The sequence below is a fragment of the Lagopus muta genome, chromosome W (genome assembly GCF_023343835.1).
Source record: "Lagopus muta isolate bLagMut1 chromosome W, bLagMut1 primary, whole genome shotgun sequence".
NCBI lineage: Eukaryota > Metazoa > Chordata > Aves > Galliformes > Phasianidae > Lagopus > Lagopus muta.
This window is the reverse complement of record NC_064471.1, coordinates 6,521,876-6,544,721: the sequence shown is the minus strand read 5'-3', so window position 1 is coordinate 6,544,721 and position 22,846 is coordinate 6,521,876. Positions and strand designations below refer to the sequence as shown.

Genomic DNA, 22,846 nt, shown 5'->3' with positions numbered 1-22,846 from the left:
CCGGCACACTTTCTCTAGGCTTCTGCCAAAATCGCTGTACTAAGTCCATCAATTCTGTCACTGTGTATGGCTGGGCCATTACATGTAAATGAGTCTGGGCAGGGGGCCACTAATCAGGCGGCACCCCTGCCGGTCTGTCCTGTACATTTGTTTTCTGGGTTACAACAAGACGGACTTGTGGTGAATCAGTTAGAATTAGATATTCAAGATCTGATTTTGATTTGTTGCTTGCCTGATCAACCAAGTCTGATGATTCACGAGTCTGGTCATCATTTATTGAAATGTTACGAACATGGCCTACGGGAAGATGTAGAATTGGCTTCTTCCCTGTTAAAACGCCAAGTTTGTGCTCCAGCTTTTCAACGCAGTCTTTCAAAAGCTGATTTTCAGTATCTAAAGTATTATTTCTTATATCCGCATGATTTAAGGCACTTCATAGTGGCCATGCCACCGTGGTGACAACCAGTTGTCTTTCTTTAGTGATGAGCTCATCCTTGTTAAGTTCTCGAAAACAGTCCGCCATGCGATATGGGGAGATATTGCCCATAACATGTAAGAGACCCCATTTTTCAGCGATTACTGCTAACTCATAATAAGGGGATCCCTCAAATCCTGGGATCTGCCCTGGAATCATTTACTCTAGAGAAGTATTGTAATCCCCCACAACCCATTCAGAGAAAACCCAAGGAAAAGACATAATGTTAGTTTGAATATATTTGGCCTGCCTGGCTTGCCAAGTATATAATCAATGGATATCAAGATGTTACAATCACAACATAATCAAGAGAGCCAGGCAAAGAAGATTATGCTTTGGCAGGGGGGTTGGACACAATGATCACTGGAGGTCCCCACCAACCCCTACAATTCTGTGATTCTGCGATAACAAAAGAGAATAAATAGAAGACTTACCCTTAGTTAGACTCACCACAAAACACCAGAAGGAAACACCAGACAAGACCCTTCCCCACTGGTAGCCAGCTCTTAAATAGGTCTAGGAGAGGTGGAGCCTGGCTTCCCCCCCTTCCAGCAGCACAGGTGAATTGCCTTCACCTGTGCTCCTCTGGCTAACTTGTGGCTCGCCTCAGGTGATCAATCAGAGGTACAGGCCATGACTCAGCAGTTCCCATGCAGTTACCAATCTGGGGTCTTACCTGATGATCAGTACCCGTAATATGGATCCTAAGCAGGGTGGCCCATGACATCTGCAACATTCTCAGGGCACTAGGTCTGCCATCTCGAGGTCTTTCATTCAGGTCCCGCAGGGTTTCATACGGTCTTTTTGTCCACCACTGCAGGGACTGGGAGTCTGTCTTCAGGGCAGCCTTAAGGATACCATTATAATGTTCAATGAGACCTGCCCCCGTTGGATTATATGGCAGGTGGAATCGCCATTCGATGTTGTATAACCAAGATGTTATAATCACAACATAATTGTGTATAATCAATAGATATCAGGATGTTATAATCACAATACAATCAAGAGAGTAAGGCAAAGCAGACAACAATAACAAAAAGAGAATAAGTGGAAGAGCTTACCTTTCGGTTGAGCTCACCGGAAAACACCAAAAGAGGGATCTCCAGAAAAGATCCTTCCCCTCTGGTAGCCAGCTCTTAAATAGGTCCAGGAGGGGTGGAGCCAGGCTCCCCCCCCTTCCAGTAGCACAGGTGAATTGCCTTAACCTGTGCTCCTCTGGCTGACTCGTGGCTCGCCTCAGGTGATCAATCAGAGGTTCAGGCCGTGACTCAGCAGTTCCCATACACTCCACCCCTTCACGGCGTGAACCAATGATCAGGTTAACAAAAGGGTAAGCTTTCCCTAATACAGAGATCCGGAATATCGCGACGCTTATACAATTTTATCGCAACGTATGTTGGTACAGTTCAAGACAAGTGATGATTAGTGGATGTCTATATTCTTCTGTGGGCCAGTGCTCGATGATGTGACTGGAGGCATGAGGTCCTGAGGTGCAGGTCCGTTCTATGTTCCATCAGTCCCATGCAGACCATCACCGGGTGTTGTACGTGATCTGACAGCAACACTGGAACGCTTGATGGCATTTTGTTCCTTCCACTGGTCCTGAAGGCTCACAGACTCACGGGGAGTAATACAGATGTTTTACAGGTACCAGGAGGGGAAGGTCTGCTCTCCAGGGCAAGATACAGGCTGTAGTTCTGTCTTGGGTCAACACTTCCGCTTGTACTGGGGCACGTCCTGGCCGCCTGTACCACACCTTTTGGCCGGATATCTGCGGCTGCATAACGATATCAGGCACCAAAGGAGGTGTCCTGATCTGCCACAGGGACATGATGGGGGTCCCTTTAGCAATAAAGATCGGAGTGTTGACCACAATATCAGTCGGCCATGTACCTATTACTGGAGGGACTACTGAGCCTCCCACCTCCAATAGTCTCCCCCAAGGTGCAAGTAGGCCACACCACTTGGGTCCTACCTGCACCTTCCAGGGCCATTTTATTTTATGGGTACCCGGCTCTAAGTTTTCAGGGGCAAGGAGCAGAAGATTATTTTCATTACCAATCTGGGGTCTTACCTGATGATCAGTGCCCGTAATTTGGATCCTAAGCAGGGGGGGTGGCCCATGTCGTCTGCAACATTCTCAGGGCACTGGGTCTGCCATCTCGAGGTCTTTCATTCAGGTCCCGCAGGGTTTCATACAGTCTTTTTGTCCACCCCTGCAAGGACTGGGAGTCTGTCTTCAGGGCAGCCTTAAGAATATAATTATAACGTTCGATGAGGCCTGCCCCCGTTGGATTATATGGCAGGTGGAATCGCCATTCGATGTTATTTTCTTCTGCCCAGCGCTGTATCGTTGCACCAGTAAAATGAGTCCCTTGGTCGCTCTCGATGACTTGAGGTGTCCCATAGGCAGACATCAGTTTAGTGAGTGCCTTGATGGTATATACCTGGTTTGCTTTCGGTACTGGATAGGCCTGCAGCAGCCCACTTGCAGTGTTGACACAGGTCAGGGCGTATCTTGCCCCTTCGGAACGAGGAAGGGGCCCGATGTAATCGACCTGCCATCGCTGGAGAGGATTGTGTCCCCTAGCAAGATGGGCTGTTGTTTCGGGCAACGATCTCGGTCTCATCTTGGAGCAAGCGTCGCAATCCTGGCATGCCTGGACGATATCAGATAGTTGTATGGGCAGTCCCCATGCTTTAGCAGCTGCCCACATTGTCTTTTGTCCAGCATGCCGTAGCTTCTGATGTAACCAGCGGGCGATGTTCTCAGATGGTGAATTCTCAATCCATCGAACTCGGGCCAATGTGTCGGCTTCATCGTTTCCCGGTGACTGTAGGGGCTGATGACCAGAAACATGGTAGACACGTACAGTCCTGTGTTTGACCGTATTCCATATATCTAACCACATGTCTTTGCCCCAGATCGGTCGGGCGTGGATAGTCCATTCCTGGGTGGCCCACTGTGCAATCCAAAGAGTGAGCCCCCGGTACACAGCCCAACTATCTGTGCAGATGTTCAGGCTACCATCACCGGGTTCCTTGGTTATAACCATCCACACGGCCCGCAGTTCTGCTCATTGGCTGCTCTGACCATCCCCTTCTTCAAACCAGATTGTCTCGGTGGAAGTATGGTATGCTATTGCTCTCCACTTGCTCGGGTTGCCCTTGCTGGACCCATCTGTGTACCAGGCATCTTCAGGATAGGACATTTTCCCTCCTGAACGGGACTCTTCTCTGGTGGAGCAACCAGTATTTCTTTTGGTGCATCACTGTGATACGTCACTGGGCCTACGATCTTCTGGAGTTCTTCTTTCAAGGGTGATGAAGACAGACTGCTCCTTTGGCTGAGATAGGCGTCCCATCGTGCCACTGTTTCTGCTTGGGCCACCCCTGCCTTAGGAAGGTGGGTCAGATCTTTCACCCACCCCTGAATTGGCAGAGTGGTCTTGACTATAACTGCAGCTGTTTGAGTTATTGGCTCTACTGCCTGTAATGCTGAATAGGCAGACAATAACTGTCTTTCAATCTGTCACGGAGTTGACCAGATCAATCTATGTCCGTGTCAGGGGCAGCCCTCCTCCCCCCACCCCAGTCCCACAAAAAATGGGAAGGAAGGAAGGGAGGAAAAGAGCAGCGGCAACAATCTATGGAGGAAAACTTATTTTACTATAATATTGGAATACAAGATAACACAATATAATACAATTTAATTGAAATTGAGATTAATAAAACAGACAAGATGAGAGAGAGAGAGTTCCCGGGACCGAGTCAAACCTGAAAAGCTTGGAACGGCTAGGAAAGCACCCTCCAGCACCCACTGCAAGGCAGCAAGAGAGCGCCCCCCCCCACCCGGAAGGGCCAGATCCCGTGACTTCTGTAATGTACAGGGATAGGTACCTGGGATTGGGGCAGTGACACTTTAATGCCCCGTACACTACATGATGTTTTCATGTGGAATACTGAATCCCAAAAACAAAAAACAAAAACAAAAAAAACATAGAACCATGACATTCCACCCCTTATTCTACATCGTTACATCATGCTTAAAATATATATACATACATACAAACAAACAAAAAATGATTAAAATGCATTACTCACACATGGCTATATATATATATATATACACACATAGAATTACTGACTGCACTCCCCCGGCATCAAGTTTCCTTGTGGTACACATTGGACATCCCCATTCTTCTGCATTATCCACCAAGTGGATCCTGGTCCCTGGGCAAAAACTGTACCACGGAGAGGCTTGCCCTTTCCAGAAGCTGGAAGAACCCAAACTGTCTTTCCTAACATGTTCTTTACATGTACAACAGGGACTTTATCTCCCTCTACGGTATGTAGGGAACTGGATTGATTAGGACCATCACGATTGATAGATCCTCTGGTATTGACTAACCAGGTGGCTTCTGCCAAATACTTCTCCCAGTGCTTAAATGTTCCACCACCCAGTGCTTTTAGCATCGTTTTTAACAAACCATTGTATCGTTCAATTTTACCAGAGGCTGGTGCATGATAGGGAATATGGTAAATCCACTGAATGCCATGATCTTTGGCCCAAGTATTTACAAGAGAATTTTTGAAATGAGTCCCATTATCCGACTCAATTCTTTCTGGGGTGCCATGTCGCCACAGGACTTGTTTCTCGAGACCAAGTATGGTGTTTCGGGCGGTAGCATGGGGTACTGGATATGCTTCAAGCCACCCAGTGGTTGCCTCCACCATAGTAAGCACATAATGCTTACCATTGCGAGATCATGGCAAGGTAATAAAATCAACCTGCCATGCCACCCCATATTTATACTTTTGCCATCGCCCTTCCTCCCACAGAGGTTTCATCCTCTTGGCTTGTTTGATGATGGCACATGTTTCACAGTCATGAATAACCTGTGCAATGGCATCCATAGTTAAGTCCACCCCTCGGTCTCTAGCCCATTTGTATGTTGCATCTCTTCCTTGATGGCCTGAGGTCTCATGGGCCCATCGAGCTAGAAATAATTCACCCTTGTTCTGCCAGTCCAGGTCTATTTGAGCCACCTCAATTCTGGCAGCTCGATCTACTTGATGGTTATTTTGCTGTTCTTCAGTAGCCCGACTCTTGGGCACATGAGCATCTACATGGCGCACCTTTACAACCATATTCTTTGTTCGGGCAGCAATGTCTTTCCACAGTTCAGCAGCCCAAATAGGTTTACCCCTTCTTTGCCAGTTATTTTGCTCCCACTGCTGTAACCACCCCCATAAGGCATTTGCTACCATCCACGAGTCAGTGTAAAGATAGAGCATTGGCCACCTCTCCCGTTCAGCAACATCTAAGGCCAGTTGGACAGCCTTTACCTCTGCAAATTGGCTAGATTCGCCTTTCCCTTCAGTGGCCTCTGCTACTTGTCGTGTGGGGCTCCACACAGCAGATTTCCATCTGCGATGCTTTCCCACAATACGACACGATCCATCTGTGAACAGGGCACATGTTTTTTCATTCTCTGGTAGTTCATTGTATGGTGGGGCCTCTTTAGCACGTGATACTTCTTCTGCTGGTGGTGTTCCAAACTTTTTACCTTCAGGCCAGTCCATGATGACTTCTAGGATTCCTGGACGGCTGAGGTTCCCCATCCGTGCTCGTTGTGTAATCAGTGCAATCCACTTACTCCAAGTGGAATAAGTAGCATGATGGGTGGAGGGAACCTGTCCCTTGAACACCCAGTTCAGCACTGGCAGTCGAGGTGCCAGAAGGAGCTGTGTTTCAGTACCGACTACTTTGGAAGCAGCTTGAACCCCCTCATAAGCGGCTAAGATCTCCTTCTCAGTTGGAGTGTAGCCCTCTTCTGACCCCCTGTACGCTCAACTCCAGAATCCCAGGGGTCAGCCTTGGGTCTCTCCTGAGGCTCTTTGCCACAAACTCCAAGTGGGACCATTCTCTCCAGCAGCAGTATAGAGGATGTTCTTTATACCCTGTCCCGTCTGTACTGGCCATAGGGCCACAGCACGGGCTATCTCCTGTTTAATCTGTTCAAAAGCCTGCTGCTCCTCAGGGCCCCATGTAAACTAATTTCTCATTCGCGTCACATAATAAAGGGGGCTTACAATGGGACTGTAGTTTGGAACATGCATTCTCCAAAAGCCCACTGCACCCAGAAAAGATTGTGTCTCTCTTTTGCTAGTGGGTGGAGACATAGCAGTGATTTTGTCGATCACATCTGTCGGGATGTGACGACGGCCATCTTGCCACTTTATAACTAGGAACTGAATCTCCTGGGCAGGTCCTTTCACTTTGCTTCGCTTAATAGCAAAACCAGCCCTCAGAAGAATTTTGATAATTCTCCCTCCTTTTGTGAAGACTTCTTCTGCTGTATCGTCCCACACAATGATGTCATCAATGTACTGCAGGTGCTCAGGAGCACTGCCCTGTTCCAATACAGTTTGGATCAACCCATGGCAAATGGTCGGGCTGTGTTTCCACCCCTGGGGCAAACGGTTCCAGGTATACTGAATGCCCCTCCATGTGAAAGCAAACTGTGGCTTACATTCTTTGGCCAAAGGAATGGAAAAGAAGGCATTAGCAATGTCAATGGTGGCATACCATTTGGCCGCTTTTGACTCCAGTTCATACTGGAGTTCTAACATGTCCGGCACAGCAGCACTCAGTGGGGGTGTGACTTCATTCAGGCCACGGTAGTCCACCGTCAGCCTCCATTCTCCACTGGCTTTACGCACTGGCCATATGGGGCTGTTAAAAGGCGAGTGAGTTTTGCTGATCACTCCCTGGCTCTCTAGTTGACAAATCAACTTATGAATGGGGAGCAAAGAATCCCTGTTGGTGCGGTACTGCCGCCTGTGCACCGTTTTTGTAGCAATCGGTACCTGTTGCTCTTTTACTCGCAGCAGCCCCACAACAGACGGATCTCCTGACAGGCCAGGCAAAACAGACAACTGCTTAATGTTGTCTGTGTCCACAGCAGCTATTCCAAAGGCCCATCGATACCCCTTAGGATCCTTAAAATGCCCCCTTCTGAGATAATCAATACCTAGTATACATGGAGCCCCTGGGCCCATCACAATAGGATGTTTTTGCCAGTCCTTACCAGTGAGGCTTATCTCAGCCTCCAACACAGTCAATTCTTGAGAGCCCCCGGTTACTATAGAAATATGGATTGATTCTGTCCCTTCATGACTCGAGGGCATCAGAGTGCACTGTGCACCAGTGTCCACCAGGGCTTTATATTTCAGTGGTTCTGATGTGCCAGGCCATCGAATCCACACAGTCCAATATACTCTATTATCCCTTTCCCCCCCCGACTGAGGGCCTTGGCTGCTCTATTCATTACCTGTGGTAACTGAAGCAACTGCACTGGTGGTTGATCTGCCTTGTAATTCTCTCACCCGGGCTCGTAGTACAGGAGTAGGTTGACCGTGCCACTTCCTCATGTCTTCTCCATGGTCACGTAGGTAATACCATAAGGTAATTCGCAGTGTATTATCCCTTACTTGAGCCGGAGAGCGTCTGCCTCTAACAGCTGAGATCTTTGATGGTGCATGTGAGAAGGAATGTTCATCGTCTATAGTTAGGTGGGCTCGCATCATCTCCTTCATCTCCTTCATCTCCTTCATTAGACTCTTTTGATTATCCTGATCTTCATCAAGCGTCTCTGATACTGCTACAGGCTTGTCACGGTTAATCAGTTGAGACACTTGCTCCGTCATTTTTGATATAGTAGCCACGGCAGCATGAATTGGGGACAGCAATTGTTCGTAGTTTTGGAGCGTAACAATTAATTCATAAATTAAGGGTGTTCTCTGTTGTTCCTGGTATCTGTCACATGCTGACGTTAGTGTAGCGGCATATTTGTCTGGCGCTGTTGTCACGATTTTTTGCCATATCTCAGGCGTTGTCCTCACTTTTTCAGGGTCGCGGTTTTGTTGTGGGTGGTTAGGAACAAAGTTAGGGTCATACAACATTTCCACCACGCCTATTTCCCTCAAATACTGGATACCCTTTTCAACTGTATCCCATTTCTTCATCGCAATCTTCAAGCCATTTTTGAAGGGATACTTTTTCTTCACGGGTGTTAACACTCGTTCCCAGAGGGAGGCAGCCTCATCCGAAACTCGACTAATTCCTCTATCAATAGCTGGATCTCTGGCAATGGCACCTAGTTGGCGAGCTTCATTACCATCCAGAGACAGGCTATGGGCCTCACTGTCCCAACAGCGAACCAACCAGGAATCAAGAGTTTCATTCGGGCGCCGTGTAAACTCCTTTCTTGAACCTTGGATTTCAGTCACCTTTAGAGGCCGGCGAGTAGTAATAGAGACTTCCTCTTCATCACTCTCTTCTGCATGTCTCTTAATTTTCCCTTTTGCCTTTTGCGATGGTGGTGGTTCTGAGGAGGGCCCCTCGCCTGGATCTTCCTTCTCCTCCTCCTCCTCTTCTTCTCTTTTTCGTTCAAGACACTCGTTTCCATTTCTTGCCATCCACAGGAGCAACTGGTATTGTTACTGGTGTCTCCTGTGATTGATTAGATTTGACTTGGGGATTTTCCCCTTTGGCTTGAACCTCAGCTCGGAAACTCTCTCTCTCCAGAATGGTATTATATAGGGCATGGTAAGCACAAGCCAAACCCCAAATAAGTTGTACCTCCTTAGATTTATGTAAGCCGCATAGTCCCTGACTCAAATACTGGCTTAGTTTCTCAGGATCCCACAGGTATTCAAGAGTAAAATCCCATGACACTGCGGGTCCCCATGCTTCTAAAACCTTTCCTAAACCTCTCCATATTCCCTGCCAGTCATCATTCTCTGGTTTTGGAGGAGACTCCTTATTACAAATGCGTTGGAGTACATTCAGGAGAATTGATGACGCGAACAACAACATGAGTATTAATTCAGTATTTGTACAACGTTTGACAAACCGAGAAGAAAACCCAGAGACTGGTCTGAACATTGTGTTGTTTGTAAAATTAGCTACTCCATTTTGGATGTAGCTGTTTGTGAAATTAGCCATTCCTTCTGGGATGTAAATGTCAAAATTCAAATCATACCACATTGCAAGTAGGTAAAACATAGGTGTTTCCATCAGTGCCCTTAGGTAGTTATATATGAATGCAATTCCACAACACACAAGTGTGAGATGGATTATTGGCCAGTAGGTTGTGAGTAACACCATTGCTTTAAATCCTTTACCCAGCACCCCCACGATAACGAGTGGGTTCATCACTGGTGCTTGCTAAAAAGGGGTTAACCAATTGAAGCTAACAAGAGGAGGGAAAAAAAGAAAGAAAGAAAGAAAAGGCACTACCCAGACTAAGTAGTGCTCGAAGTTTACAAATATCCCAGAACACTGGCAGTACGCCTAATCTTTCAAGGTCAGGTTTTCCAGCACAGAAACCTGAACTACTGATAATGCTCCCTAACGAAGCTCTCTAAGAGCAGAGAGAAAAAGAGATTCGTTCTAAAAGCTAAAAAGCAGTCGTGCCCCACGTTGGGCGCCAAAAATCTGTCACGGAGTTGACCATATCAATCTATGTCCGTGACAGGGGCGACAGGCCTCTGCCCTCCCCCCCCCACCCCAGTCCCACAAAAATGGGAAGGAAGGAAGGGAGGAAAAGAGCAGCGGCAACAATCTATGGAGGAAAACTTATTTTACTATAATATTGGAATACAAGATAACACAATATAATACAATTTAATTGAAATTGAGATTAATAAATCAGACAAGATGAGAGAGAGAGAGTTCCTGGGACAGAGTCAAACCTGAAAAGCTTGGAACGGCTAGGAAAGCACCCTCCAGCACCCACTGCAAGGCAGCAAGAGAGCGCCCCCCCCACCCGGAAGGGCCAGATCCCGTGACTACTGTAATGTACAGGGATAGGTACCTGGGATTGGGGCAGTGACACTTTAATGCCCCGTACACTACATGATGTTTTGATGTGGAATACTGAAACCCAAAAACAAAAAACCAAAAAAAAAAAAAAATAGAACCATGACACAATCATACTGTATCTTTCTTCTGCTCCGTGCCAAACCTGAGACCAGAATTGCTGGTAGCCAGCTCTTAAATAGGTCTAGGAGGGGTGGAGCCTGGCTCCCCCCCTTCCAGCAGCACAGGTGAATTGCCTTCACCTGTGCTCCTCTGGCAGGCTCATGGCTTGCCTCAGGTGATCAATCAGAGGTTCAGGTCGTGACTCAGCAGTTCCCATACATATACCAACTCCCCCATCCCCAGAGTCTCAGGGGGTATATAATCAACAAATATACAGAGTGATTTGGCTGTGTATAATCAACATATATACAGAGTGGTTAGGCTAGTTTTTACGGAGCATAGAGCTAGAAAGATTATCATGTTGGAAAGTGATAATTGGAAATAGAGAAGCTTACCTATGTCTTGGGCTTACAGAAAAAACTCCAAGAGAAGCAATCTCCAGAGGAGGTCCTTCCTCAGTGGCAGTCAGCCCTCAAATTGTGTCTAGGAGAGGTAGAGCCAGGCTCCACTCCTTCTGGTCACACAGGTGAATTGCCTTCACCTATGCTCCTATGGCTGACTCATTGCTTGCCTGAGGTGATCAATCAAAGGTTCAGGCTGTCATTCAATAGCTCCCATACAGGAGGGATAACTGATTGTTATAGGAGTTGCAACACATACTGTGTACCATAATGACAAAAATGACATCGTGCACAAATGTTGCAAGATAATCCCCAAAGCACCAATGATTAAGGTCAGTTGTCGGACTGTGTTCAATCAAGGTCCCTTGGGGGTCTTCTGTAAAAAAAGAATAAGATATCAACTTTACCCTTTGGGCTTTGTTAATATGGTCAAAATGAGGGAATAATCCAGCAAGTGTTGATTTTATATTCCTTTTCCTGGGCATCCTTAGCCTTCCAAGTATATTTATTTAAGAGATTTCATTAGCTTTAGGGGAACTGGCCCCACATTAGGCAAGTCAACCAACACAAGTTGGCCAGGGAAGTAAGAGGGTTCTCCTAGCTTATTTGCATATAGATCAAGAGTAATGGGCAAGAGTGGTGGGGCCTTGGGACAGAAGGCATTAAATTGAGGACAGCCATAAATTCCACAGCGATCATTGACTCTTCTGACTGTATCAGAGGTGCGAGCGGTCCAATTGGGTTTTTCTGGTTTCAGAAATTTTTTAAGGAGGCCATTGGATCTTTCCACAAAAAGCTTGGAGGTAGTAGGGAGTATGAAAGATCCAATGAATGCCTTCCTCTCTGGCCCATTCTTGTACTACTCCTGAGGTGAAATGGGAGCCATTGTCTGATTGGATGGAATTGGGTTTTGGAGGAATGCTAAACCATTTTTTTAGAACCTTTATAGTGTGTTCCCCTGTTGCTCGAGGGAAAGATTCAGCTTGTAATAGGCCAGAGACTACTTCTACCTTTACCAACACATGCTGTTTGCTTTCGGATTTGCGGAAAGGGACAATGTAATCAATTTGTCATGTTTCCCACATGTGCTTTCCCTCCCTTAAATGGAGAGGGACATCCTGTAAGGGGTATCTGTCCAGGCATGTGCAGCATAGGTCACAAGCAGAAATGCAAGTGCAACATTGTTCCCTGGTAACAGGCCAGCCACAGGCTTGGGCCTCATGGTAGAGATCAAGAGTACCAGTATGCCCTCTTTTTACATGTAACCATTCCAGAAGTCTCTCCCAGGTGTCACTGTCTGTTTTTCCCTGTTACGATGGGGCAATCCTGGTTGGTTCATCTGCTTTATTGTTCCACTGACTTGCAGGAGCCCCATCTTGGTGGGATGCGACCCATGCAACAGAAAATTGGCCTTGTTTGGCAATAGCAAGAATCTCCTGCCACTTGTCTTTTTGCCAGATCATAGAATCATAGAATCACAAGGTTGGAAGATCAGTATTAGTGGCAGAGGGAATATTATCCTGTATATTATCCTGTATAGCAAGTGTCTTTGGAGCACCTTCTGAGACTGTAAAGCTATTACAATAATGTTCAATTTGAGCGTGCTGCTTTCAGACAGAAGCACACTGTGCCACCCCATCAGGAGGAGGGGTGCCAGACATTACAGACTTGATAACCTTAAATGGGCCTCTCAGTACTATAGGCTGTTGTCATATGGTCCACTCAGCTTCCCACAGGGACAGGCTAATGACAAACAGCCCCTTCTCCAGCTAAGAGTATTGCTTCTCCGCATCTTTGAGGCTACGGGAATAAAATCCAGTAAGTCTAATAGGACCTTCTGGACCCTTTTGCCAGAGATGTATGAACAATCCTGACTGAGCAAATGTCATGGTTCTATGTTTTTTGTTTTTTGGGTTTCAGTATTCCACATCAAAACATCATGTAGTGTACGGGGCACTAAAGTGTTAATGCCCCAATTCCAGGTACCTATCCCTGTACATTACAGAAGTCACAGAATCTGGCCCTTCCAGGTTGGTTGGGGCGCTCTCTTGCTGCCTTGCAGTGGGTGCTGGAGGGTGCTTTCCTAGCTGTTCCAAGCTTTTCAGGTTTGACTCGGTCCCGGGAACTCTGTCTCTCATCTTGTCTGATTTATTAATCTCAATTTCAATTAAATTGTATTATATTGTGTTATTTTGTATTCCAGTATTATAGTAAAATAAGTTTTCCTCCATGGATTGTTGCCGCTGTTCTTTTCCTCCCTTCCTTCCTTCCCATTTTTGTGAGACTGGGGTGGGGGGGAGGGCAGAGGCTTCTTGCCCCTGTCACGGACATAGATTGATCTAGTCAACTCCGTGACAGCAAATCGCCATTCTATCTGTACAGGGTCAGAGGGATGGATAGGACCTAAGGACTGGTGGGTGATAGCTTCAAAAATTAGAAGCTGCAGAGCTTCTTTGTGAACTGGAGTCCATTCCTATGACATTTCCTTCCGCAATAAGTCATACAGTGGATGGGCAATAATAGAAAAATTGGGGATGTGTTTTCTCCAAAATACCAAAAGTCCAAGAGCATGTTGTCATTCCTTTTTGTTTTCTGGCATTTTAAGTTGGTCCAAGGCTGAGAGGGTATCCCGTGGAATGTAGGCCTTACTGCCCTTCCACCAGATACTCAAAAATTTTACTTCAGCAGCTGGAGACTGAATTTTATCTGGAGGAATAGTCAAACCCAGGTCATTCTAATGCTTTATTATTCTGTCATGAGTTGTCTTAACTGCTACCAACTGATCTCCTCCTATGAGGATATCATCAGTGTATTGGTAAATCTTAACTCCTTCCTCCAGGGAAATCTGTTCAAGCTTTTGCACCAATGCACGGTGAGCCAAAGTTGGAGAGAGTTTATACCCCTGAGGGAGGCAGGTGAAGATATATTGCTAATCCTCCCACGTAAAAGCAAAATGGAGCTGGTCATCCGGATGCAGGGGAACCATAAAGAACATGTCCTTAACATCAATAGAGGCCATGATAGGGTGAGCTGGCTCCCGGATGATCTGCCATCAATTCAGAAATGTTAGGTACAGCCACAGTTAGTGGCCCTGTGTTAGCATTTAGCCTGTGGTAATCAATAGTCAATCTCCATTTGCCATTTGGTTTTCTGACAGGCCACACAGGAGAGTTAAAAGGGGAGTGAGTGAGTATTACAATTCCCTATTCCTTTAATTCTGCTAGTACTGGGTTAACACCACTACGTGCCCCCAGGGGTAAAGGATAAGGCTTAACAGTAGTCAAGTGGGAGGGGGGGAGTGGGGACACGACCTGCAACAGGTGAATGTCTAGAGTAGGGGTGCCGAACACCCAGCTCCCTCCCTGGTCGTCTGTTCAGCTTCTACCCTTCAAGATAACTAACCCTAACAAATTAAGAGGATATTTTCCCACAACCATGGAGATTTCTTGTGCTAGTTCCTCTCAGGCAATCGCAGTTCCACTGTTGCCATGGCTTGAGAGTGCATGCCTCCCATGGCATGTGCTACAAACATTTTTCTGTGAGATAGGGTCACAACAGCATGATCAGCATCCTCTGTCTTAATAGCAGAAATTTGTGCTTCTGTATCTACCAGAAATGTTACTGGGATCAATTAAAGTTCAACAATGCATGTGATTAACAGATCGTTTCCTTTTGTTGTGAGCTTTCTAATGTGCATCCAACCTCACCCCCCCACCCCCACTCACTTGAGAGGAGCGAAGGCATTAGTTTTACTGTGGTGGAGTGTCACTCTTTTCAAACTTTGTTTCAGCCACCAATTAACTAATTTCTGTAACCTGTCTGTACACAATCCATCCATAAGTTCTCATGGAATGCCCATCATCCAGCCCAGCATCCAGAAGCTATTACGTTTCAGATCTATATTTCGCCAACTTGGTTTCACTGAAAATGAGACCACTTTAAATCCACTGTGTTTCACATTGGGTAGGGGAGGGTTCGGATTGACCACTGCACGCCTTACTCCATTTGTCTCTGGTCTAATGGTGAGGGTAGTCCTCGGCTGCAGTTTATTAACTCTTGAGTGACCTCCCCCACATCCACACTTTGTATCCCGATTGCAGATGGTTAGAGGTTACAGTTCCTTCTAACGCTGTCCAGGCTCCCTCTCCCTGAGGCACGTCATGGTTTTGTGTTTTTTGGTTTTCAGTATTCCACATCAAAACATCATGTAGTACACTGGGAGTTAAAGTGTTAATGCTCCAATTCCAGGTACCTATCCCTATACATCACGGAAGTCATGGGATCTGGCCCTTCCAGGTGGGGTGGTCACTTATTGCCTGGCAGTGAGTGCTGGAGGGTGCTTTCCTAGCCGTTTCAAGCTTTTCAGGTTTGACTCGGTCTCAGGAACTCTCTCTCTCCTATTTTAATTGATTTATTAGTCTCAATTTCAATTAGATTGTATTATATTGTGTTATCTTGCATTCCGATATCATAGTTAGTAAAATAAATTTTCCTCCATAGATCGTTGCTGCTGTTTTTTTTTCCTTCCTTGAGCCCAGCTCCCATCTCCCTATCCCTTTTCCCTTTCCCTTCCCACTTTGTGGGGCCGGGGGGGGGGGGGGGGGGGGGGGGGGCAGAGCCTACTGCCCCCCTGTCATGGGCATAGATTGATCTAGTTAACTCCATGACAAGGCATTATCTGTATTTTTCCTTGCAGTTGTATACCTACAGGTTTTAACGACTCTGGAAGTCCCCTAATTAAAGGGGTCATCCTCTCAGGATCAACAGGCATCATCATAGGTGACACATGGTACGGCTGCAGCTTTCTGTCATACATCATTTGGAGGCAGGCAGCCTTTTGAACACTCTCTACTAACTGATCAACTGTTCTAGTAATGGCAAGAGGATCTCCCCTTTCTAAAGGGTTGAGATCACCTGCCCAATAGGTAGCCGTCTGTGTTGAGGACCAGGGAGCATTATTATTGCCAGTAGTTAAAAATACTCCTGGTCCCCAATATCCTTCTGCTTCCTTTTCAGTTAAAAGTATTTGGCCTCCACCAGTGAGACTAACCCTCCATGCATACTCTGTCTCAGATTCCTTTACATAGCAACCAAAATCTCTTTTCAATTTTGCTAATTCAGTGGCCAAAAAGGGAATTTCCTTAACATTCCTCTGAGAGTCTAGATCCTCACTGTTATCAAATGCATATTCAATTTTTATCAAAGGACGCATGTATGGGAACTGCTGAGTCACGGCATGAACCTCTGCTTGATCACCTAAGGTGAGCAATGAGTCAGCCACAGGAGCACAGGTGAAGGCAATTCACTTGTGTTGCCAGAAGGGGTGCAGCCTGGCTCCACCTCTCCTATACCTATTTAGCATTCTTTTGCAGAACACTAGTATGGTCTGAAACACTCTGCAATTTATACCAGTTCTGTTGTGCCCGGTCCCCCCCCCATTAATGATGGCTGAGCACCATGCTTTTCTAAGACGTCAAATAACACACTTTCACTTTCCATAGTGACTATACTGTTACTCATTTCTTGATGGGCAGAAAGATCTACACTGAGGAAGGGGGAGGTGCATGTATTCAAAACTTCAAATGACTCCTTATCTCCTCAGGGAGACACTTAACAAATGCAAATGCTCAAAGCACTCCCCCCTTTCTTTGTGGGGAACACACAAGACAAGGAGGCTAAAACAACACTACTTAGATTTCTATATGAGGAGTGCCTCCCCTTCACAGGGACTTATCGAAGGAAATGCTAATAGTTAAATCGCTCCTCACTTCTCTGTGAAGCCACACAGAAAATCTTCCGAAGGCCACACCTGAGTTACAAGACACTCTCCAGTTTTGAAATGTGCAGTGATCTTCACAGGGAGGCACAAGTGTATTAAATAAATGGAAATACTGGAAATTACTTCATATGTCTCTGAGAGGTATACACATAAACAGCAACACTTCAGAATATGGAGTGGACTTCCTGGAGAGGTGCTCACGTCTAAGTCTTCTAAAATATCACTCCTTGCAACTCCAGGAGGTATACACAGAAAAGTTTCAGACTATATCTGGAAGGACAGCGTTCTCACGGCGGGTGTCCTGCTTCGACTATGCTATTAAATAATGTCTCGTTCCAATTTATAGGAGGGAGAGGAGGTTCTTTGATATATGTATACCCGATGTGAGATTAAGAAACAATGGTTCAAATGTTGGTCTGACCAATTTATTAGAAATCCTAGTTGTTCAGGGAGATGCGGAAGGGAAGAAGGGCAATAGGAAAGATAGGAAATAGAAGCGAGGAGTCTTTGTAGGAAGCAAGAGGGAGATAGTCACCACTGTGGGTCCAGCATGGTTCGTAGTTCAGTCTTTGATCTTCAGTAGTGGTGGCTTGTCGGGTGTTGTTCCATTGATGACAACAACTTTTCAGTGGTAGTGGAAACTTATTTCCAAGTCCAAAGTGGTTGAGTCAGTTCTCCTGGAGTGGCAGCTTCTGGCTCTGGGATCTCAGCAGAAAATCCTTTGTTCCCATCTTCTGGGCCTTGCCAGCAGATAAGAGGGAGCAGGGGTGCCCACCTGCATCCTGTTTTTCACAGGACGTGATGGTGTCATTCCCCAGTTTTCCTATACCAAGTTGGAGTTATTTGGTCACAGGCCAGCTCTTCCACCAGTGAACACTCCTAAGCACTCTCTTCCCTAGGCAAGCATCTCCAAAGAAATACTTTCAAATGTAAAATTGTCCACACAGTGATGTTGATTGCCACATGGCAACACCCACCTCTCATCTCCTGGGTGAGTCTTATCACAAGAAATGCCTCAGAAAGCAAGCTTTAAGCCAAAAACAAAAAAGGATTCATACACCCTGCTGCTGACAGCCCCCAAACAAGCTGATTACCATAAATCAGTGAGGATGCTTGTCAGCTCACTCAGGCACCCACTGACCTGAGGGAGTTGAAAGATCCCAGACAAGCTCCCAAGTCATTGGGAAAATGTTACTCAAATATACTTGCTCAATTATCTTTATCCCAAAAAGAGACAGAGGAAGTGTCTTAGCTTTCTTTATTCAAGTAAAGAGTCTACTGGAAACATTTTTTCAGTAGGTTCTCTCAAAGCATCAGAAGTCCCAGCCTCCACTTTATCCTTCCTCTCAACACATTGTCCCCTCTCTTTTCCTCACTGGAGGAAGTACTTGGAGGTTACAGGCTTCTCAGTCTACCAAATACAACTTCTCCCTTCTATGGGGCTGTAAGGGAACTGTAATGTTGTTACCTGAACTGATGATTGAGCACCTGGTGAATGGAGGTGGCTGGCCCAGGAAGCATAGGTGCAAGTAATTCATCTGTGCTTCTCACGTAACCAGAAAGAGTAGACCCAAGTCCACACCCCACTTGGATCTTTTAAGGACTAGCCTCCAGAGGGAGCATCTCTCTTCTGAACAAAGGCTATTTCCTCAGAAGGAATGTTCTATAGCCAGAGACCCTATCACCTGTGGAGTGAGTTAACTTTTTTCTATATGTGATTTATTGAAATTCCTAACAACATTTTGCCTAGTATTGTGAAGAATTTATCAGAAGCAGTTTCACTACTGTTAAGGACCAATACTGACCTAGTAGGCCTGTGCAGTAAGTCCAAAGTTCATAAGTTCAAATTGTTCATAGATCTCTCTAACTAAAACTTTATTTGGTGAAAGCCTACAGACCAAGTGAAGAATTTGCAAGCTTCTGCACAGCAACTTGTGAGCAAGGACATCTTTTGTGTGAGTCTCTGTGTAAATGATTTTATTTGTAAGGGCATTTTTAAGCTTCTTCTACCTCATTATATAAACTAGATGGACTCTCAAAACTAACTTTTCAACTACAGTGCTCTTAACAACTTAAGATGACTTCCAAAATGTAGACTTAATCCAGACCCTGGAAATCATAAACAGCACAACAGGGAATATATACAGCAAGTAAGATGTTAAGTAATACTGTTCTGTGAAAAAGCTCTAAGAGAGTACTTAAAAAAAAACACAACACACTGTGACTAGCAACTATTCAATTACTATAAAACTTATGACAGCTTTATTTTAAGAAACTCTGGTCAGATTTGCTGCTATCTCAACTTTCTGTACCCCCCATAGGGTGCCAAAGAGGACTGTTGTGCTTTAACCTGGCAGGCAATTAAGCATCACAAAGCTGTTCACTCACTCCTTTGATGCCAGCAGGATGAATGAATGATTTAGAAATAAAATGGAATTCCCAGTTTGAGATAAAAGCTGTTTATTAGGAATAAAATAAAATAAAATAATGTATCTAACCACAATACAGTTACTTATCACCCACTGACAATACACACCCAGCTAACAATACAACTGCTTGCTACCAGTAACCTCCATTAACAATACATCTTACCATGCACTTGCTTAGCTCCCCACAGCTTTATAGCCTTCTGTATGATGTCATATAGCATGGAATAACTCTGTGCCTAATTCAGAGCAGTTGTCCTGGCTCTGCCCCACCCCCTGCTGCTTGGCCATAAAGGCAGTGGCTTTTCCTCACCAAGGAGCCTGGACTAGTGTGGCCTTGGGTGTGCACCCATCACACATGTAAAACAAAAAAAAGCAAGCAGATAAAGCTACATCTATGTGCTCTTAACTCTGTCTCTGCTGAATCCAGCTGCAATGGAATTGCCAGGTCACAGGCTGAACCAGTAGGTGAGCACCTGAGTGCCTGGAGCAGGGGAGCCTAGATCCACCCTTCCTCTCTCTCCCTCTTGGTGGTGCTTCCGGGAGCGCATATGCAGTCAAGAGCCTGCGCGGTTTACCCCCCCCTTCTGGTGCACCAGAGTTAAAACCGGAGAAGGCTGCGTTCCTGAGCTCACCCTTTTTTCTGAACTGTTGCCGGGAGGGGTGAGTTAATTCCTTTCTTTGATATCTTGTTCTATAGTGCCTGTATCTCAAATAAAGGATCTGTCATAGCCTTTATTTGCTTTACACCAGCACGAGTTGACAATATGGGCATTTTCAAGTTTTGTGAGTTTCTATTGTTTTCATACCATCTTCCGAGTTTTTTTTTGTTTGTTTGTTTTCATCAGGGAACTAGTGTTCTTGTTATATGTCAGGTGAACATCACAGTGTTGTGAGTGGTGTTCGTTAACAGTCAACTAGTCCTGCTTGATACGTAGCTTGTCTAAAGATGTTTGTCCAGTTCAAGTTTCAACTGAGCATTACTAATAAATAGTAATTCACCAGGGATGCAGAGAAATAATTAAAAAGAATTAAATTATTTCTTCCAACATGCACAGAAGCATATAATTTGAGATATCTGTCACTTTGGATTAGAATTTGTCTAAGAAATTTGCTACCCTTTATCTAAGCAGGTGAGATGTTAGAAAACCTGGAGAAAGTTGTCGGAGACAGCATAAGCCGATATCACTTGTATATAGAAAGTATCAGCTAGTCAAGATTTAGTTCATGGAGAAATTTAGTGACAGAGACATCCTCATCACTGTACTGCAAAGCATTACTTGAGATTTCATACACTGATTTTCTTCTCTGGCTGGTATGCTGGTCTTCGAGCTAGCAAGACTTCTTAATACAACCAGGGCATTTTGGATACTTGTGTAAGTTTTACCAAGGTCAAGTATAGTTTCTTGCAATACTGCATCAGGATAGAGTTTCATATTCAAGAACTTACTAAGACTTAAACAGGAATGAAAGAATCATAGAATGGCTTGGGTTGTAATAGGCTTTAAAATACCATTAAGTTCCAACCCCCTTGTCATGGAGTTATCTAGATCAATCTATGCCCATGATGGGGGCAATAGGACCGTGGCTGCCCTGGCCTCACCCAAAAAAATGGAAAGGAAAAAGGGAAGGGTGGGGAGATGGGAGCTGGGCTCAAAAAAAAACCAAAAACAAGCAAACAAACAAACAGAACAGCGGCAATGATCTAAGGAGGAAAACATTTTACTAACTGTGATGTCAGAATACAAGATAACACAGTATAATACAGTCTAACAGAAATAAAGGCTAATAAATCAAATACAATAACAAAGAGAGCGAGAGTTTTCCGAAACCAAAAAGCCTACTTTGAACTGAAGGCGCACAGCTTGGAAGTACACCCACACCCTCTGCCAGGCAGCAAGCAAGAAAGAGCAAAATCCTGTGACTTCCTTCCTCCCACAACTTATCAAGTTCACCTCACACGTGAAAGGTCCCCTGGGATATGTAGTTCTTCTTCTCTTCTGAGAACCAGGTATCCAAAAAGTTGTCAGTGTGTGGAACTGGAGTATTAACTCTATAATTACCCACGCTTTACATCATGTTATGATGTGGGATACCGATACGAAAAAAAATTACAACACCGTGACATTCCACCACATATTCTACATCACTACATCATGCATCATGCTTTATATATATATATATATATATATATATATATATATATATATATATATATTTTTTTTTTTTTACCAGAAGCTGTTGCATGATAGGGGATATGATACTCAACACAATGATCTTTGGCCCAAGCATTTACGAGAGAATTTTTGAAATGTGTCCCATTATCTGACTCAATTCTTTCTAGGGTGCCATGTTGCCACAGGACTTGTTTCTTGAGACCTAATATGGTGTTTCGGGCAGTAGAATGGGGTGCTACATGTTTCAAGCCACCCAGTGGTTGCTTCCACCATAGTAAGCACATAACACCACTGAGAGATCGTGGCAAGGTGATATAATCAACCTGCCATGCCTCCCCATATTTATACTTCTGACATAACCCTTCCCTCCAGAGAGGTTTCATTCTCTTGGCTTGGTTAATTATGGCACGTTTCACAATCATGAATAACCTGTGCAATAGCGTCCATAGTTAAGTCCACCCCTTGGTCTCTAGACCATTTGTATGTTGCATCATCCCTTCCTTGATGGCCTGAGGTCTCATGGACCCACTGAGCTAGAAATAATTCACTCCTGTTCTGCCAGTCCAGGTCTATTTGAGCCACCTCAATTCTGGCAGCTCGATCTACCTGATGGTTATTTTGCTGTTCTTCAGTAGCCCGACTCTTGGGCACATGAGCATCTACATGGCGCACCTTTAAACTATAGTCTTTGTTCGGGCAGCAATGTCTTTCCACAGTTCAGCAGCCCAAGTAGGTTTACCCCTTCTTTGCCAGTTATTTTGCTCCCACTGCTGCAACCACCCCCATAAAGCATTTGCCACCATCCATGAGTCAGTGTAAAGATAGAGCATTGGCCACCTCTCCCACTCAGCAACATCTAAGGCCAGTTGGACAGCCTTTACCTCTGCAAATTGGCTTGATTCTCCTTTCCCTTTAGTGGCCTCTGCAACTTGTCGTGTGGGGCTCCACACAGCAGATTTCCATCTGCGATGCTTCCCTACAATGCGACTCGATTCCTCTGTGAACAAGACAAATTTATTTTCATTTTCTGATAGTTCGTTGTATGGTGGTGCCTCTTTAGCACACAGTACCTCTTCTGCTGATGATGTTCCAAAGTTTTTACCTTCAGGCCAGTCCTTAATCATCTCTAAGATTCCTGGACGGCTGAGGTTCCCCATCTGCGCTCACTGCATAATCAGCACAATCCGCTTACTCCAAATGGCATCAGTTTCATGACGGGTGGAGGGAATTTTTCCTTTGAACATTCATTTCAGCACTGGCAGTCGAGGTGCCAGAAGGAACTGCGTTTCAGTACCAATTACTTTGGAAGCAGCACGAACCCCTTCATACGCAGCTAAGATCTTTTCAGTTGGAGTGTAGCAGTCTTCGGACCCCCTGTACGCTTGATTCCAGAATCCCAGGGGTTGGCCTCGGGTCTCTCCTGAGTCTCATTGCCACGAATTTCAAGTGGGACTTTCCTCTCCAGCGGCAGTGTAGAAGATGATCTTTACATCCAGTTCCATTCAAAATGGCCCAAAGGTAATGGCACAGGCTATCTCCTGTTTAATCTGTTCAAAAGCCTGCTGCTACTCAGGACCCCACACAAAACTGTTCCACT

At 45.3% G+C, this 22,846-nt stretch overlaps 3 protein-coding genes across 10 annotated transcripts in view; 1 reads left to right on the top strand and 2 right to left on the bottom strand.

Moving 5' to 3' along the window:
• LOC125686461 (mesoderm induction early response protein 3-like) overlaps positions 1–22,846 on the top strand; it is a 296,480-nt gene that overhangs the window by 238,934 nt on the left and 34,700 nt on the right. The gene's annotated exons all lie outside the window — the stretch shown is intronic.
• Positions 1–22,846, bottom strand: part of LOC125686464 (uncharacterized) — a 91,334-nt gene that overhangs the window by 64,008 nt on the left and 4,480 nt on the right. The window lies entirely within an intron of this gene.
• The window catches only part of LOC125686462 (uncharacterized), a 221,273-nt gene continuing 205,302 nt past the window's right edge, over positions 6,876–22,846 (bottom strand). For both annotated transcript variants that reach the window (XM_048930454.1, XM_048930453.1), the window contains exon 3: positions 6,876–9,041. In XM_048930454.1, coding sequence (XP_048786411.1) covers positions 7,802–8,959 — 1,158 coding nt within the window. In that variant the 5' untranslated portion in view covers positions 8,960–9,041 and the 3' untranslated portion in view covers positions 6,876–7,801. The remainder of the gene's footprint in view (positions 9,042–22,846) is intronic.